This window comes from Malus sylvestris, chromosome 16 (assembly GCF_916048215.2).
Source record: "Malus sylvestris chromosome 16, drMalSylv7.2, whole genome shotgun sequence".
NCBI lineage: Eukaryota > Viridiplantae > Streptophyta > Magnoliopsida > Rosales > Rosaceae > Malus > Malus sylvestris.
The window spans coordinates 7,929,445-7,948,175 of record NC_062275.1 but is presented as its reverse complement, the minus strand read 5'-3'; the positions used below and the strand labels follow the sequence as shown (position 1 = coordinate 7,948,175).

Here is an 18,731-nt window from a genome sequence, read left to right as displayed (position 1 = left end):
ATTTCGATCATTTTAAAATTCTTTAATAATCTTTAATTTTCTTTAATTTTCTTATTCAACAAAGTGTGACGATTTAGATGATAGGTTAGACCACACGCCTGCAGTAGTGTTGATGCGACCAAGACGATGGAGTTTTACTGCTTTGTCGACCATTGTTTTTGGGACTACAAGCACAAAATTATGCTCTGAATCACTTCCCAACTTTTAAGTTTTAAATTCCTAATTTCGGTTTATTTTTTAAATATTTATTTTTGAATTAGTATTGGGCTTGTAATAGAGCCCACATAACCAACATTAACAGAAGCCCAAAAAGCCCAATTGAAGGTCCAATAGCATATTAGAGGCCTGGTTTTACTAGGGTTTCATTCCATTTGTTTATAAAAGCACAAGTCCCACAAGAACTCGTCTCTTCTGCGTATAAGCAAAAGCGTAAACCCTTCACTGACGCAGAAGCTCCATCGGCCGCCATGGTAACCCTTCTCACTTCCTTCCCCTCAATCTTCTCTTTCTCTCTTCCTCCTTTTCGAAATTCAGTTTGTTTCTGAATCTCTGCGCCTTCAAATGCAATGACAGTTATTTTGTTTTGTATTTATTTATTTTTCCAGGTGAAGTACTCCAGAGAGCCCGACAATATCACCAAGTGTATGTGCTCTTATCGATTTACTGTTACGGATCTAATGGCTTTTTGTATACGAATCTTGGGTTTGTTTTTTCCAGGAAAATTGTTTTGATGTGATTGTGGGTTTTGATTTGTTTCGTTTGTTTCAGCTTGCAAAGCAAGAGGTTCTGACCTGAGGGTTCATTTCAAGGTATTGTTACTATTCTTTGTTGTTCGTAGAGTTAAACTTTCGAAGTTACATGCTTTTGGGTTTTTGTTTTAGCATGTGATGATTTGGTTGTGAAATGTGGGATTTCTATTCGGTTTCTTTTGCCTATGTCAATGAATCTGCTCTGTTTTTTATTGTTGGGTAGAGATTCAGTAGTTAATGTGGTATTTTGAATTGGTGATATCGTTCCGCTTGTTGTGGGATGTGTGTTCAGTTTACTAAAGTTTGTTGTCTGAGAACAATTGAATTGGTATGGTGGCTGGATTTCTAGTTTTACGTGTTTTGCGAATCTAGTTAAAGGTGTTTGCTGTCCAGTTTTATGTTTAGAAAAACTGGAGTTAGGAGGTAGTTGGGTTTTAGAAGTTTGTACAATTAGCTGAAGATGAGAAAAAGGTTGTGATTTCATGCTCTTTACTGACTTAGTACTGGCTCAAACTCTGGTGGTTTGGTTCGCATATATACATGCATTAATTTGTTGAACCCTGATGAAAAAAGCAGGGCTCTGTTGCCTTCTGTGAACCGAGCTCCCGTATACTTCAGGAAGATCACTAGCATTGTTTTTGGGTGAACCTCTGTACTTTGCATATGTTGCATTTTGTGACTGAAGGTTCAGTTAATGACGCCACATTTTCTCATTTATGAATTCTTTCATGTTTTTGAAACCTTATTTTTTTTAAAAGAAGGGTTATTTACCTTCTGTGAACTTGTCCCCTGTAAATTTCAGGAATCTATTACATTGTTTTTGTGTGAACCTCTGTACTTTGCTTCTTTTGCATACTTAATGATGGTTCAGTTGATGACGCCACATTTGGTCATGTTTAAGTTTTTTTTCAATTTTTCAAAACCTGACTTAAAAAAGCAGGGCTTAGTTACCTTCTGTGAACTGGGCTCCCGTAAACTTCAGGAAAATCAATTGCATTGTTTTTGGGTGAACCTCTGTACTTTGCATCTGTTGCATTTTGTGACTGAAGGTTCAGTTAATGACGCCACATTTTTCTCATGAATGTTTATTTTTGTTTATTTCAAACCTGATTCGAATTAAGGATCTTGTGACGTTTTTCATAAATCTAGTATAAGAAGACATTAGGATCACTTCTGTAATGTGTGGATAGTACCATGATTTTGCTGCCTTGTATGGAGTGTTGACACTTGTAAAAACAATTTTATGCTTGTGTTTTAGAATTTTAGAATTTGTTTTTAATTACTAATTTTGAGGTTTTGACTTGCTTAGCTATTGTGTTTAACAGAACACAAGGGAAACTGCGTTTTCTATCAGAAAGATGCGCTTGGACAAGGCAAAGAGTTATTTGGAGGATGTTCTGGCTCACAAGCAGGCCATTCCCTTCCGTCGTTTCTGCCGTGGTGTTGGGCGTACTGCCCAGGCAAAGAACAGGCATTCCAATGGGCAAGGACGCTGGCCTGTCAAGTCTGCCAAGTTCATATTAGATTTGCTTAAGAATGCTGAGAGCAATGCTGAAGTAAGTTGCATCATCTTACATTCTGCTTATCACTTGGTATTGTTATCCTTATCTGCTATGGAGACTAATAATTTCTAATCAAATTTTCAGGTGAAGGGTTTGGATGTTGATTCCCTAATCGTATCTCACATCCAGGTCAACCAAGCACAGAAGCAAAGGCGCCGAACCTACAGGGCTCACGGAAGAATCAACCGTAAGTTCCAACCAATTATCCTCTCATCTTATTTTCTTGTTGAGAATTGTTGTTTTATATTGATTTGTATTGCTAAACCAATTGCAGCTTACATGTCATCGCCCTGCCATATCGAGCTGATCCTTTCCGAGAAGGAAGAACCCGTCAAGAAAGAGGTAATTTGAAGATTGTACATTTAGTATGACTGTATGTCGTTGAAAATACGCGAGGGAAGCTGTTAACCAGTTCGATTATCTGTTATCATTGCAGCCCGAGAGCCAGTTGGCAACAAGCAAATCGAAGAAGTCTGCTCTTAAGAGTGGTGCTTCCTCTTAGAGCGTATCATTCGGGTTGCTGGTTTCCTTTGATGAGGGTTTTTTGCTGCTTTTTATTTAGTTTGAGATGTTATGTAGACAACTTTTGGGCCTCTTGTTGTTTTATTACCAAATTATGTTTTGTTTGGGTAATATGCTTGATAACTAATGGTAGACATAATTTCATAATTAAGCCCCACATTATTATGCCTCTGGTGCTCCGTGTTTTTTTTTAACGAACGATATTATTCACATTTAGGGGGGAGGGGGTGGGTGGGCTTAGCATTGTAATGGGCTAATAATAATGTGGTTTAGGGGTGGTTTGGGAGTGAGGTGCTTAAAAAAAAAGGAAAACTAATGAAAAAGGCTTGAAAACTTTGAGTTTTAATGATAAAGATAAAATAAAGGGTAAAGTGAATAGTACCAGGATTGATTTTTTAGTGTAAAAATGTGGTTTTTCGTTAAAGTGAACAGTACCGGGTGCTTTTCGTTAAAGTTCCCTGAAAAAAAAGCACTCATGAAAAAAACTGTGAGGGTTTTAGGTGTTTGGTAAACTGAAAAAAAAAAGGGCTTATTTTGGAAGATGCTGTGAGAATAAGCTGAAATCAAAGGAAAAAGCTGAAGTTGTTATTTGTAGCTTTGGAAAATTGGTTTTTTTTCAAAGAACACGGAGTTACAGTGCTCCTTTAATGAAAAGATCTACCATCAGACTTTTTTTCTTTCAAAAGCACTTTTACAAAAAAGTTTACTAAACACTGCTGATTTTTTTCACAGCCGCTTATTCTCACAGCAGTTTTTTTTTCAAAGCACAACAATACCAAACCAACCCTTAAACTTGTTTTTGGCGAGAATCGAACTTAAGACTTTTCATTTACAAGTGAAAAGAAATACTACTAAACTGTGGTAATAAGTGATAAATTTGTTTTTAACGAGAATCGAACTTAAGACTTCTTATTTATCTTTTTTTGTATGCTTCATAAGTGCTCCTTGGAAATGCTTTTGTTAGAAGCAGAACACGATTCAAATTGAAAACCAATGTTTCTTGGAAAAGAAATTCACATGGAAGGGGTTTACAATCATATGGTGTCGGTTGGAAAAAAACTTACATATGATAATGCATTATTAGATTGGTTATAGCTTAAATTCTTTTTAAGTAAAAATATTCCCAAATTTAGCTAAATTAATCTAAAAAAATATATTTTTTTCAAAAAGTTAATGAGAAAAAAGATTAGGCTAAAACGATATTTAACAGTTTTTTGGCCTAAAATATAGGCAATGCCATTGGTAAAAGTTGTATCTGACCAAATGAATAAGATGTTGAATTTCTACTCATACGCTTAACATTCGAAACTCTCTTTCTCTAAACTAATATAACAACTTCGAATTCTCCCCTTTCGTTAGTAATTATAATAATTACAAAATGAAAATAAAAAGAAAAGGAGTTGGCATCCCTGGGTTAGAAATCGCAGGCCTAGCGAGTTGGGGAACTTTCAATTGGGCCGGTAAAAACCCCGGAACTTAATCGACCCGAAATTTATCAAACCCACCAGAGCAAACCACGTATGCGCCGTGCTCATCAGCCGTCAGATTCAAAATCAACGTCCACGATCTCTTTCCGAGATTCAACGAGCGGATCGATTTTATTTTTCTAATTTCGCCCCCTCAGAAATTCTCAGTCTCTCCCTTTATCGCTCGCCCGTGCTTTCATCAGTTGGTCCGTTCGCAGGTAAAACCTCACTCCTTTTCTCTCTCTCTCTCTCTCTCTCTCGTGGAATTTCAGTTTCTAGGGATTTAGTCCCAATTTTTGTTCAATATTTTTCTTTTCGATTCCGTCATCGACTTTTATGAATTTGGTGCTTTTTTGTTCTTTGGCGGCTGAATAAATTCATATCCGACCAAATAATTTTCATGATCTCGTCAATTTTCTCTTTTATTATTGCTTTTTCTGTGAAATTATGGTAATGTAATTTATGCTTCCAAATTTGTTTAATTTTTCAGCTTGCAGAGGGAGTGCTTACCTCAGAGTTCATTTCAAGGTACTGTTTCTAGGGTTTTTGTGGCACAGTTTCGAATGTTGCGAATTTGCTTAATTTTGTTTTGATCCGATAATTAATCCGAATGAGGAAGATCACTTCTTTAATTTTGTGGTATAATTTGCAGATGGATTGGCAAGGGCAAAAGCTAGCTGAGCAGCTGATGCAGATACTGCTACTGGTGTTCGCCGTGGTTGGATTCGCCGCCGGTTACATCACTGGGTCTTTCCAGACGATGGTTCTGACTTATGCTGGTGGTGTGGTTCTCACCACATTGGTCACCGTCCCCAATTGGCCCTTCTTCAATCGCCACCCGCTCAAGTGGCTGGACCCGAGCGAAGCCGAGAAGCATCCCAAGCCGCAGCCGCAGCAGCCCGTGAGCTCGAAGAAGAAAGCCTCCAAGAAGTAAGAAGTAGGTCAGTTTTTTCGAGACTGATCACGGCAATGGGATATTAACATTGTACTCAAACTTACATTTTCAGCACTTATACAATGACTAGAAGAGAATTTCATGGTATTTGCAGCATTGTGTTTTGTGCGATCTTATTTTAATAGGTTTGGTTTCGGATTCGTGAATAGGAAACCCTTCAATTTGCTTTTGATAGTGTTTTAGGCAAAACCGAGCGTCTAAGATTCGCACGGCCGACCCCACTTGGTGGGATTTGTTGATGTTGTTGATGTTGTTGACTTGTTGCACCCACATACAATCCCTATCTATTGAATCAAGATTTAAGCACGATTGAAAGTGTAAAGATCTCTGAGATTGAATCGGTTGCCAATTATAAACGTTGCTTGCATTTCACTACAAAAGAATCCGGTAATCTGATTACACTCGCGCTGTTCTGTACGGCTGAGGTCAGTCTAAACACTATTTACAACGTACAAAATGAGTGAGCTTTCTACTGGTTTTCATCCCTCATTGCCTTCAAAAAGCCATCATTTTCCTCATCTGGTAAGTTGTCGTCATCATCCAGCTCGTCTAATTCATTGAGCAAAGATTGGTTCGTACTCTTGCGAGATACTCTCCTGTGCTTCTTCAGCTCCAACCGCGGTTCAGCTTGTTGAACGCCCTTATCTCCCGCCTTGTACCTGCAAACAATTTGTCCATTCAGGCTCATTAGCAGGATAAACAAAACATACGACATTTGTGCAGATACTAATTAAGTCTGCATAAGCACAACGATGAAATACTAGCTGCTTTCATACCACTATGTTTCGGTGGAGCATATGATTTCTTTTTCACCGTAACAACCATGGTAGTGCATATTATCAGCATTCAAGTAGTTAAACCACAGAAGTTGAACCATTAAGTCGAAAAGCATGCATAATCAAGGTTAATACCCTGTTATATATAACACAAGCATACCTGACATCACCCTCCTTTTTAGTTCCATACGTCCTTAACTGAAATTCCTCTCTGATTCGGATCTCATCAAGAAGTTGGAAATAGTACGGATATCTTTCCCATTCAGCACTAACGACGCACCCCGGTTCACCAAGATGCAGGCAATCATTGAATGAGCATTTAGCAGGCTCACTGTCACTGAGCATCTTCCTGATCTGATAGGAAAAAAAAGTAGCAGTAGAAAGTAACAAAAGTTAACATGTGCCAACGATGTGATGAAAACGAACTTAAAAGGACACGAATCAAGTGAAGGGCATAAAATAAAAAGTACACAAACCTCTGGGAATGTTTGTGCTAGAGATTGCTTCGTGACTTTTAGTAAACTAGGCTGGTTGAAGCCAGGAGTATCAGCAAGATAACCACCAGTAGACAAAGGAAGCAACGAGACATTGCGAGTAGTGTGCTTCCCTCTGCCACTTCTTGTTGAAACCTGTCCAACAAGCTGATCCCCATACCATTTGCTGCCTAAAATCTGAAATAAGTACAGGAAACAACGGATATATGAGCACCAAACTCACATGAACAAAATGATCGAAACAAAAGAAAAAAGAACGAAGGGAGTGATGAAACCCACCGGATCAAACAAATTTTCCCCTTCTGCATCATCGGAAGCATGGTGGTTGCTCCTCAAAGCATTAATCAGACTAGACTTGCCGACGCCACTTGGACCCACAATTACACTTGTTTGATCTCTCAATATGAATGCAAGAGAATCAAGTCCATGTTTAGATTCAACACTGCAAAAAACCGGCTGGTACCCCCACTTATGCAGCCTAGACTTCCATGCAACCTTTGCCTGAAAATTTCATCGAAGGCTAGCACGCTTAAGAATCAATACTACCAAAACAGAGTATACAGAAGACGGACAAAGATTATATAGCATCCATAAAAGTAAACCACATTTAGCATGCCAGAACAATTCATCCCAATTCACGTTCCAATTCGGCTCCACAGATGATTTTACCATACGGAATAAGAGTGGATTACAAGGAGAAATATGATCGAGCTCAATAACTACTTGTAGGCGCAGTTGCGCACTAACGTACGATGACAGATTAGAACGAGTCTTCACCGGATCAAAATTTCAGAACCAGTTTGATGCTTCGCTGAACTATTATACAAAAAACATACAGCACATGATCATAAATTCAGAAACATTTTGATGCTGCATTGGATCATTCTACTTTTTCTCAGAGGCCATTTCTCATCAGGAAAACTAAGTTTACTCACATAACACAAGAGATTAACAATAATTAGAACTAAGCAGCAAACTAAGCACCAAATTAAGGAAGAATCTGATCAAACCTCTTCGTCAACCAGCTCAGACTTGTTGAGACCGAGTGTGAGCGGAATTCCGGTGGACTCGGCCTCGATCAGGAACCTGGTGAGCGCGAACGGCTCCAGCTTGGGCAGCTCCATGGAGAAGAGCACGAGCAGATGGTCCACATTCGCAACCGGAGGGTCAAGAATCTCGGAGCTCCGCTGGTATACATTCTCGATCATTCCCCGGCGGTCCACCCAATCAATCGACCCTACCAGCACCTTGTCCCCAACAAGCACTCTCCTCTTAATTTTCTTCAGCACCGCCTTCACGATGCACAGCAGCTCCACTTTGCTCTCTTCCATGCTTCTGGGAGGCTCCACGATGACGCGCATGAAGTTGGCCTGAGCGGCGGCAACGGTGCCGACGGTTTGGGACTCGGAGAGAGGGGGCTTGTCCTGGGGAGACAGGACCGGGGCGAGGGAGGAGTAGTCCTTGAAGGTATGTTTGGCTCTGAGGAGCTTCTTGTTCGGGGGGTGGGATTTCCTGGAGACGTTAGGGTTCTGGTGCTGTTTGGCTACAGCGACCGAGGCGCACCGGAGGGTTGAGATTTGGTGGATGAGTTTGGAGACGGTTGGGAGAGCGGCGGTGGTGGGGATGATGGTGCGGTGGCGGAGGATGGACATGGAGGAAATTGGCATGGAGATTGTGGCGGTGTTTGGATACAGAGATTAATTTGGTTTGGTTGCGAATAATCTGTTAGGGAATTTGGTTCAGTTGAAAAGGGGATTATGGTTATGGAGATTCTTCATTTCTGTTATCAGCAGATGGGAGTGAGCACTGCACAGTGCACAGGCATTCTGCATTTCTCAGCTGAGTCGAGACTTCATGGGTGTATACAAAACGACGTCGTATGGAGAATTCATGGTTTGGACCAACACTGGATTTAGGCCCAATTTTGTGCAGCAGACTTTATAACTTGATTTAGCCCAATTTAGCCCAAAGTTAGGCCTCATCAAATGTAATGTAGCCTTTCTTTGGGTCTTTGTAACATTTAGCCTTCCATTTGGTTTAGTGTACTCCTCCCTTTGTTTTTTGGAGTCTTATTGGTGCGTTAATCATGACTTCAAGTCTACAACCACTGCCCCCCTTAATCAAAATTGACAAGACTTTTATGTGACAAGCTAAAAGTTATCGCATAATGTAGAGTATGGTAACTCATGAAACATGACCAAAAGCGTCTCCAATAGAGATCCTACAATTGTAGAGTTCTTAAATATGAGTAGAAAAGATTTTCAATGAGTCGGAATAGAAGTCCTCAAAATATCCCAATAAATAGAGGACTTGCGAGATATCTCAAAGAAATCCTCAAATATAAGGACTGTATACAAGGACTTAAAAGGTGGGCCCGTCTGTTGATTTTGAGTGGGAACCAAACCCACCAATGTTTGAATGCTCCACAACACAGCTTCGTTCTGAGTTTTTTTTTATTGTTTTTTTTTTAACCAACCCACGTGAATGATTTGTGCAACTTCTTGTTTTTTGAACCAACCCACGTGATAGCTTTTTTATTTTTATCAACGACCACAATACTACAACGAGATGAACAATAATTTTTTAATATTTTAGTTCCTACATTTAGGAATTTTACCATCAGAACCTCCCATTGCAGACAACATTTCTTTAGAGACTCGAATATTACATTAAAGTCTCTCAACGAGACTTCAAAGTTAGTGGTGACCATTGAAAATGCCCTAAATTTGGCAACGAAGTCAACAGCTAAATGAGGGTACTTTTTCTTTTTTTTTTAACTATTTTGTTTTTCTTCGTCTCACAACCTATACGATGCCATCCATGGATAAGATAACCATTTCATCGAATCCAAGTTTCAGACAGGGGAGAACGTGCACGGGAAAAGGGGGAATAAAGAATGGTGAAGGAACGACGGTAGAAGAAATATAAAAAGAATGTGCATCGAATTACAGACAAATAGAAATCACTTTTGTCGTTTTGTTATATTCTCCTTTATTTGTTTTCTATCCCTCCCACTACCTCCCTTATTTATTATAGGGGTCTTTTGATATGGGTTCAATTAGATTAAAAATTAGACCTATTTCAAAAGTTAAAAGTCACTAAAAATTAAACCTATTTCAAAAGATAGGCTATAAAATTTGACCTCTTTCAAATTTTCCCTTTATTCTGAGTTCTTCGTTATTCTCAATTCTTCGTTACTCTCATATAGGATTTGGATCCTCGCCGAATCTCCTCTTTAGAATTCTAGAAATCAACGCACGTGCACTGTTGATTAAAAATCATGTGGCTTTTTTTTATATTTTTAAAAGGAAATTAGCCGTGTTTTGCGTGAAAAATATAAAAAGGAAAAAATTGTGACCACACGATTTTTGATCAACGGTCCACGTGCGTTGATCCCTAAGAAGGGGATCCGGCAAGGATCCAAATCCTCTCATATATGCTCCTCCTCTATACTAGCACCAAAAGTAAAAATTAAAAACGAAAGGGTTATCAAATGACTCTTAACTTCACAAAACACGTGACGAAGGAGATCATTTTAGTAAAAAATTTTGCAAACGTCAAATTTGTAGGTGAGTTACATAAAATAAGAGCTTGTGCTTTGGTCATTATCTCATAGTGTTTGGCAAATCTTGTGCAATCTATGGGAGTCAATGGTATTATACTATCCCGGATATGATGACAAACATAACCTCATTTCATACACTAACAAATTCTTTTCCCTTCTTCTATGCAATACAGCAACAACTTACGTTTCATGATAAACATGAAACTCAAAGATAATCTACAGCAGCAACGCCTTATTTTATTAAGTGGAATCGGCTTTATGAATTCTAAAACGTTACTGCGCTTGGTTTTGCGTCAAGTCTTTCGTTAACTCTGAGTACTCCATGTATTTTCTTAAAGATTCCTTCCAAGTTTCCTAAGTTTTCCTCTACTCCTTTTGCCCTAAACCTCTATTCATATCTTAATTTTAATCGGAGTATCTTTAGGTCTTCCACTTATATGTCCAAACACAAAGGTAATCACTAAACCAATTTTATGACTAAATCAAATCTTCCTACAGAACATCACCATGTTTATTAAAGATACAAATTCTGCCTACCCAACTTTTATAGTAAGTAGTGTACGTGTAATGTATATCTCTAAAGCGTTTTGAAATGTCGGATAAACAAGAGGATACTACTTTCTTTATTGTTGGTCGGGTGATATTAAGAAGATTAAATTTTTTAAACCTAATTTGCAAATCAAATGATATGAATGTTAATGATTGAATTATTACTTAAATGATAATTAACGTGTTTATTTCTTATTAATAACACATCATTTGATATACCAACTTAATTTAAAATTTTAATCTTCCTAATATTATCTTTTTTTGGTACAGAACACCACCATCTTTATTAACGATGCTTTTTGCTGTCAACTTGCTACAACTTGATAAAAGCCTAAGAGCAATTTAGGTCAAAAATGTCGGTTGTTTATTTGATGGACACTAGGGATGTCGGTTGTAAATTTGCAAAAAAATAGCAAAACATATTCTCTTGGTTTTCCCAAACTGATTTCAACTTAAGGATGGATCAGATGCTTGGTTTTGTTAAAAATATCTAATTAGGTAAAATTCATTTGTTTTGTTACACAATTAGATTGATCTTTAGGAGAAAATTCTTCGCTATTTCCAATTGTATTTTCCTTATAGTTATCTTGCAATTACGTATCTTGATTTTCATACGTGAGAGATAAACATCCCGTTTGCAAAGCAGAATCTCAATTGAGACAGACACCAAAAACAAAACCAACCCCTAGAGGCCTGCACGCAAGGATCATTGCCCATTTAGGTAAACTACAACATGCATAGGATAGGCATAACCACAGCCACCAGATGATAGCCCTATTGACGAACAAGGATTGTCTGCCCTCTTTGTTCACGTGCCCTCCCATGTCCTCTTGTTTTGTGTGGTCACGGTTAAGCCACGTCAATATCTTATATTGTTTTTTATAGAGATAATAAAACAAAAATGAATAGTAATATAAAATGTTGACGTGGCTTAATCGTGACCACACAAACAGAAGGGCATGGAAGGGCATAGGAATAAGGAGGGCAGACAATCCTTGTCCCCTATTGACATGTTGCATGAGATTCTGAACTAAATCACAATTACCTACTAAATAAATTTTTTAGTGCTTTCTTCGAACAATCAAGGAGCTTAATTATATTGGAAATACTAACTAATGCGTGATTTATAATCTAATGATGATTTAGTAGCCAAAAACATATAGGAATGTGACCCACCTGCTCTGCCCATTACGGGAAGGCCAAGCTACCCCCCATCCGTCCACTTCACCGGCCCTTTCAACTTGTGCCCACCACACCCATCCAATGGTCAATCCGCCGTCGACTTCGACCCATATTTCCCTGTCAGTCGACCTATCCAACCACACCCACACAACGGCAGTAGAAAACGATTTTATCCCACCGCAACAGAAAACCACAAATCCAAACATAAATTACGTCGATCCCAGGGAGTATTTTTCATGTGATTCTTACATGGTCATGATATATCAATCGTGTTGCTATAAATTGTTTAAGAGAGTATTATATCATTTAATTATAGTATAATATGTGGATTGTTAACAACGTTTGGCGAGATAACCGTTTTATGCAAATTTTCTGAAATGATAGAAATTCATGTCGTGCTAATTTATAAAGGAAAAAGAGGAACAGACAGAAGGAAAAAAGAAAAAAAAGAAAGAAAAAAGAACAGTTCAAAAATCACTATGAAGATGTCGATTTTCACCTCACTTTGCATGAGCATCACAAAGATTGGGGGAATTATTGTTGAAGTATTAACCTACCAAGTGGCGTAATTTGAAGGAAATCAAGGAATGTTATAGATTATGTTGAAATTGACCGTTTAATGGATAAGACCACACATTTTCTTCTGGCTCTCGAGAGTTGATAGCAGCCTTAAACACTGAGAATCTCTTGGTCCATTTTCAACCTAGATGCTTATAAACCAACAATCTTTTATATATTGTTCTTAGACACCATCCACACACACACACACACACACACACACACACATATATATATGAATTAATTGTGGAACTCACTTCATACGAACTTCAACGATCCGAACTGTCTATTTTGTAAATCTCGATTCATAAATCATGCTTTCAAAAATTCAATTTAATCCCAAACCATTTGTCCATTTAATTATGATGATGAAATCTTAATGTTTCTTAAAACATAATGTTCATTAGTTTCTTTGAAATAAATTAGATGCCTTAAATATTTCTAATTTTGCTAATATTTTGCAAGAATTATCTATGAGGTGGATCCTGAAAAATAGACGATTCAGATTGTTGAAGTTCGATGTGATGCAAGCCCCACAATTAGTCTGTATTTTGAAAAAAAGGATGTGTGAAGCCAATGAAATAACAGGGGGCACATGCCCTCCTCAAAATTTTGGACTGGAAGAAAACATGCGATGAATTGATATGCTTGTGTGGCATTTTGTGATCGCATTCATGTACTTGGAGCATGACTCGCATTGCAATAGGTACCAGATATTTTTAGAATCTCTTGTTTTCACCCGAGCAATATATATATGTGTGTGTGTGTGTGAACCATTATATATGTGTGTTTCAGTATTTGATGCCGACTACGAAAATGATGGAGATACTTGTATGGATTCCATAACGAAAAATATCTTGAGAGTAATCCGTTCTCTACCATATATCTTTTATTTTTTTTGTTTTTTGTTAATGAGAGTGAGATTTTGAATTGACAATTTTTTTAGTAGTGGTGGTTTTATATAATTAACAATATTATTGTACAATTGTAACAATTTTTCGTCTATTCTATGCAGTGGTGAATGCACATTGAGGTCAAGGTGATCTTAGTATCACTTAGAGTTTGAAAAATATACATGTAAACATCTTTCGAAGATTCTTCGAATTTTTGGAATGGGTCTATTATGTGCCCACTAAGTGTTTTAATAAATACTTTCTAGTTATATCCAAGGTTCTAAAAGTCGCTAGGCGCTAGTCGGGCGGCGGGCTGGGACCTAGTGCCTAGGCGGCTAGGCGGGCGCCTAGGCGGACTAGGCGGATTTAAGTAAATCTATCATATTTCATGTAAATAAGTGTCTGCTTATACTTGAAATATATATAATTTCATCGTAAACTACAAAATAGAATGCACATATATCATGAAATATTGAAACATAATGAAAACATGTGAAATAAGGATATAATGTGTGTTCATTTAAGTATGCAACAAGTTTATTACAATTTATTGGAAAAAAAACAAAATACAAAATGAAAATTATCTATTTTCTGTCTAAGTGAGTTGCAACCTAGGCGGGTCTAGGCGGGTTAGGTGGGTGCCTATGCGGTTTAGGCGGGTGCCTCAACAGGTCTAGGCGCAATTTCTTAATTTTCAAACGCCTAGGCATTAATCGGGGTGGCAGGCTGGGGCCTAGCGCCTAAGCGGGGATTTTTAGAACACTGGTTATATCTTGGCAGCACTCAGCAGATTGCGTCGAAGACATTTGATACGTACATGAGAGAAACTTACCTATAACATAAGTGCAATCTAAGATTCAACACCAGTAGCTCAAGTACACAAAGAAAACTTACAACTTACATTCCAGTTGCATGGTTGTTCTTGATAGAAAACTTATGATTGTATTTCTTAATGAATAAGATTACAACAAAAGATTATATATACAACTAATTTAACCTATGAAAAATGACAGCTCATCTAACTAATTTACAGCTCATGAAAACTAACAATATCAGAAAAATATCTTATAAGTTTTATCTTTTACAACAGTAGCCTTAATAGTTCTTATCCAATTACTGTGAATGATAATATTATTTCTTTTGTAATTTTTTGCTGTGAATACAAAAACCAGTCGATCCAACTTTGCAGACGTCCACAATGTCATCAAGGTCGGATTGTACTTCCCGATGCCCGATCCATCGTCTTCAACTTAACTGTCCGATCCCATCTTCCCATAAATGTCCAAACTCATTTATCTTCTGAAAATAAATTCACAAAATTCACAAAAAAGGAAAATACATAAAAAACACAGTATTATACTATACATGTATATATAGTACTCATTATTTCTTTTTCCCGTATAAATCCAAAAGTGCTTCTGAATCCTAAGTCGTCCAAAAGTGCTTCTGAGTCGTTCTTCACTTGTTTTCATGACCAAGTGCGTTGACCGGGAGTTCTGATTTGGTTAAACTCACTTCTGCTCCACGCAGATCATTCACACAAAAATCAATCTCCGAGTCATTACACGCTGGACAATCCCCACCCGTCATTCTGACAATCAAACCAAATAAAGAACAATGATTGTCTGCCCTCCACTTTCGATGTCATTCCAGTACTTTCCTGTTTTGTGTGGTCACGGTTAAACCACGTCAACATTTTATATTACTATTCATTTCTATCTTATTATACCACACAAACAGAATAGCGGGCACCAGAAGTGGAAAGCAGACAATCCTTGTTCCAAAATAAAAACAAAAAATATAACTTCATAAATAAAAAATAGAAAGTTAATTTTATTTTCCCATTATTTCGTAAACAGAACTAAGATCGTCTGTTTCGAATCGATTTTTTTTTATTTTTTAATTTCTATGTTCAAAGTTGACGAAGTTAAAGGTTCATATAATTTATTTTATATTATACGATTTTTATTAACTCATCTTATTGTTTATATCACACAAATTAAGAATCTGAACCATTTTTTTAAACGGCTCAGATCTCTTGTACTTTGGTTCCGGATGGAGAGAGAGGATATCGATACGTCAGTTTTCTTACTCTGACGTGGTCGGGGGCTTTGTCGTCAATTTAATCCTCTTCCCATGTAATTCGGGTCCTATTAAAACTCCTCGTGTTCCGCTCTCTGAGGGCACTCATCAAACATTCTGATTGTTTCTAATTTTAGCCTCCTCCTTCACACGTTATAATCTCTCTCCAAATTCTGTGAAACTTTTCTGGATAATCTCCCTTTTTTAGGTAATCTTCATTAATCCTCTCTGTTAATCTCAGATTTACATTCCTGCTTTTGCTTATGTACATGATCTTGTTTTCAACATTTCCTAATCAGGTTCAGCTTCCATTTTTTTCTTTTTGATTAAGTTTATGCTGTTTTGAATTCGAGCGTTATTCTAATCTAATCTAAATTACGGGAGGAGATCTGAGCTTGAGTAGGGGAGCACACTGGTTTAGCCAATTTGGCTACGGCCAGGTTTAGATATAGTTTATGCTTTAATTATGCATAATTAATTATTATGTTTCACTAATCCCATCTTAGCTAAGCTAACCCAAATCGACATATTTGGATTTCATTCCGATTTGTTCAAGATATTGGTATTTTTACGTGTTCAGATATCATTCAAATTTTCTGTTATCGAGAGTGTGAATCACGTCGGAGAATTAAAACCTTGCCTGCTGGTTTGAATGATAATATTGGAGCGGTTTTAGCTCTCAGGAGCTGAAATTTGTGTATATTTGCAAACGTTTCGAGGCTGTATCTTCTTTTTCGGTTTGGGATTTCAGTTGATGATTTTCTGCATTGGTTTTGATCGAGATATTATGTTATGTGATCGCATCATTGTCTAATTGTGATTGGATCTGGTTGTCTTGAGCTCCATTTTTATTGTATCCTGAAAGGATTATTAGATCTGTTACTAAAATTAAGATTTTTTGAATCTGACTAAACAAAGTGGGTAGGCAGGTTTCTTCCTTAGCCCGTCTGGACTAGTTCTGCTGCCGGCCTTGGCTACGAAGGCCGCCAGTAGTTGATCTGCTCGTCGCTTGTATCAATCTTTTGTGTTCATGTCTTTGTATCTGAAGTTTTTACAAAGTTGGTGTCACAAATAGACACTTCCCCCGAAAGTGATATACGCGAATTGAATGCGGAGTATAGTTTTTTTTTTGTTGAATTTCGGTTGTTGCTGTCTGAATCACCGATCACTGCCTTGTTGTTTGAAGTGCTAAAATTGTGTTATGGCAATATTCGAGCTGAAACTTCTGACACATTTGTGATTCATTCAGGTGATTATCCACCTGGACATGTTATGGAAGTTACTGGGGGCTAAAACCTGCCAAGAATATAGCATTGACTGGTATGATTTCTTCGACCTATCTTACTCCTCGACCGCAGATGAAATGTTTATCGTTACGATCCTATTCTTGTAACAAGATTCCGCTAATTTTGCTCCACGATTTGCAGGTACTTGGGCAATGTGTGGTGCAAGAAAGAAGTTAAGGAGCAGCTACTTTGGGAACAGAACTTTTGTTATGGAATTTGAACCCTGGAGAAGACACAGAAAATTTCCTGCGTATACTGCTTGTGTTGTGCGTTCTGCGACATATTTTATGCCTTGGTCTTGTAAAATTCCTATAGGTGACGGATATCATGAATTCCTTTAATCAAAAGTCTGCTGTTAAAAAAAGAATACGCATTGTTGGGAGATACTTAACCGATCATAGGGGATATAGCCTGCATCTCGTTTGACATACATAGCTTCTCAATCTACAAGATGCCGGCTTTTGTGAGTGAAAAGAAGAGGTTCAAAGATCCAAATATGGGCCTATCCAATTCGGTCAAGCAAGATACACCAATTCGTGAAAAAAGCTATCGCAGTTTGACTTCTCTGGTTGTAGATGATTTTGACAGCCCCATTCTGCCTGGACTGCCAGATGACATAGCAAAATATTGCCTTGCGCTTGTTCCTCGTTCAGACTTCCCTGCAATGGGTGGTGTGTGTAAGAAATGGAGGTATTTTCTTCAAAGCAAAGAACTCATCACTGTGCGGCGATTAGCTGGGTTGCTTGAGGAGTGGCTCTATGTGTTGACAACCGATTCCGAAGGAAAGGAAAACCACTGGGAGGTTTTAGATTGCCATGGACATGAGCACCATGTTCTTCCTCCCATGCCTGGTCCAATGAGATCTGGGTTTGGGGTGGTGGTTCTCAATGGAAAGCTTCTTGTCGTTGGTGGATATTCTGTGATCACCGAGACCACCGTTGCATCAGACGATGTTTACCAATATGATTCTTGCCTCAACAGGTTTGTTTTGTGTCCATTTTCAGTGATCAGTCTCTTCCTTTAATTTCCTTTCTGCAAAACCTTCATAAATGTATAAGAATGCCCCTTATTTTCCCTCACCATGGCTACTTTCGCTGACATATTAGACTCTAACGAATGTTGTATGTTCAATGTGGTTCTCTGCACAAGCTTAACTTCATAAGAATCCAATCTTATCGTTTGTTCGTAATTGTAGGTGGGGCAAATTGGCAAACATGAATGTTGCTCGATATGACTTTGCTTGTGCAGAACTAAGTGGTATGATTTACGCAGTTGGAGGATATGGTATAGATGGCAGCAGTCTATCCAGTGCCGAGGTGTACAATCCTGACACCGATACTTGGACCCTGATAAGCAGTATTCGCCGCCCCCGCTATGGCTGCTTTGCATGTGGATTTGAAGGAAAGCTGTATGTTATGGGCGGAAGGTCAAGCTTCACCATTGGTAATTCGAAGTTTGTTGATGTCTACGACCCTGAGAGTCACACCTGGTGCGAGATGAAGAAGAATGGTTGTGTCATGGTCACTGCTCATGCTGTGCTGGAAAAGAAGCTGTTCTGTTCGGAGTGGAAGAACCAGCGCAAACTTTCAATTTACAATCCCTACGACAATTCTTGGGAGATGGTACAGATTCCGTTGACAGGAAGCACAAGCATTAAGTTCCGATTTGGGACACTGGACGAGAAACTTTTGTTGTTCTCGCTCGAGGAGGAGCCTGGTTATCGTACTTTGTTGTACGATCCAAATGCAGCACCAGGATCAGAGTGGCAGACTTCTGAGGTAAAGATGTCCGGTCCGTGCTTGTGCTGTGTTACAATCAAGGTGTGAAACTGTAAGGTGTGCCCGAAAGGCGAAGGTTAGAGGACGTTCGTAAAACTCTAAAAATCAGTTGGTGAACTTTTTGTATTGACTGGATTTTAGGACACTCTAGTGCAACTGTATTTGTTTGCTCCGTTGCCCCGATTAGGACGCTAGAAATCAGCTTCGTGCATTGCTCGGAGTTGAGTCTACTTGTATTAACCTCATTGCATTCGATTTTATTCGTGTCGGATCACTTTGTGACTTCTCTCTTTATCTTCTTGAGATTTTCATTC

At 38.2% G+C, this 18,731-nt stretch overlaps 3 protein-coding genes and 3 non-coding genes across 9 annotated transcripts in view; 5 read left to right on the top strand and 1 right to left on the bottom strand.

The window, feature by feature from the left end:
* LOC126608030 (small ribosomal subunit biogenesis GTPase RsgA 1, mitochondrial-like) overlaps positions 1–8,360 on the bottom strand; it is an 87,028-nt gene extending 78,668 nt beyond the window's left edge. The window contains exons 1-5 of one of the 2 annotated variants that reach the window (XM_050275781.1): positions 7,535–8,360; positions 6,804–7,025; positions 6,507–6,701; positions 6,191–6,384; positions 5,692–5,913 (exon numbers count right to left, since the gene is read on the bottom strand). In XM_050275781.1, the coding sequence (XP_050131738.1) occupies positions 5,724–5,913; positions 6,191–6,384; positions 6,507–6,701; positions 6,804–7,025; positions 7,535–8,191 (1,458 nt within the window). In that variant the 5' untranslated portion in view covers positions 8,192–8,360 and the 3' untranslated portion in view covers positions 5,692–5,723. Of the gene's footprint in view, positions 1–5,563; positions 5,914–6,190; positions 6,385–6,506; positions 6,702–6,803; positions 7,026–7,534 lie in introns of those variants that run through there. The other variant, XM_050275780.1, reaches the window with a different exon arrangement.
* LOC126608043 (60S ribosomal protein L17-2-like) lies at positions 305–5,341 on the top strand. 3 transcript variants are annotated; one of them, XM_050275799.1, is made up of 7 exons: positions 316–470; positions 606–642; positions 769–809; positions 2,075–2,305; positions 2,396–2,498; positions 2,586–2,653; positions 2,748–2,998. In XM_050275799.1, the coding sequence occupies exons 1-7, from the start codon at positions 468–470 to the stop codon at positions 2,811–2,813; spliced, it is 549 nt and encodes a 182-aa protein (XP_050131756.1). In that variant the 5' UTR covers positions 316–467; the 3' UTR covers positions 2,814–2,998. The 3 variants fall into 3 exon arrangements, with proteins under 3 accessions (XP_050131758.1, XP_050131756.1, XP_050131759.1); XM_050275801.1 differs by lacking the exons at positions 2,075–2,305; positions 2,396–2,498; positions 2,586–2,653; positions 2,748–2,998 and adding an exon at positions 4,952–5,341 and having other exon boundaries at positions 305–470; XM_050275802.1 differs by lacking the exons at positions 316–470; positions 606–642; positions 769–809; ... (2 more) ...; positions 2,586–2,653; positions 2,748–2,998 and adding exons at positions 4,390–4,517; positions 4,790–4,827; positions 4,952–5,341.
* On the top strand, positions 1,316–1,457 carry LOC126609473 (small nucleolar RNA snoR74). The gene has a single exon (XR_007618187.1). It is a non-coding gene; the product is annotated as a small nucleolar RNA snoR74 (small nucleolar RNA).
* On the top strand, positions 1,501–1,637 carry LOC126609474 (small nucleolar RNA snoR74). The gene has a single exon (XR_007618188.1). It is a non-coding gene; the product is annotated as a small nucleolar RNA snoR74 (small nucleolar RNA).
* On the top strand, positions 1,680–1,821 carry LOC126609472 (small nucleolar RNA snoR74). Its single transcript, XR_007618185.1, has one exon. It is a non-coding gene; the product is annotated as a small nucleolar RNA snoR74 (small nucleolar RNA).
* Positions 8,361–15,405: 7,045 nt separating the features above from the next.
* On the top strand, positions 15,406–18,691 carry LOC126607595 (F-box/kelch-repeat protein At1g67480-like). The gene is made up of 4 exons (XM_050275253.1): positions 15,406–15,561; positions 16,603–16,673; positions 16,781–17,620; positions 17,835–18,691. Exons 3-4 carry the CDS (start codon positions 17,091–17,093, stop codon positions 18,463–18,465), a joined length of 1,161 nt encoding a protein of 386 aa, XP_050131210.1. The 5' UTR covers positions 15,406–15,561; positions 16,603–16,673; positions 16,781–17,090; the 3' UTR covers positions 18,466–18,691.
* The last annotated feature ends 40 nt before the right edge of the window (positions 18,692–18,731 follow it).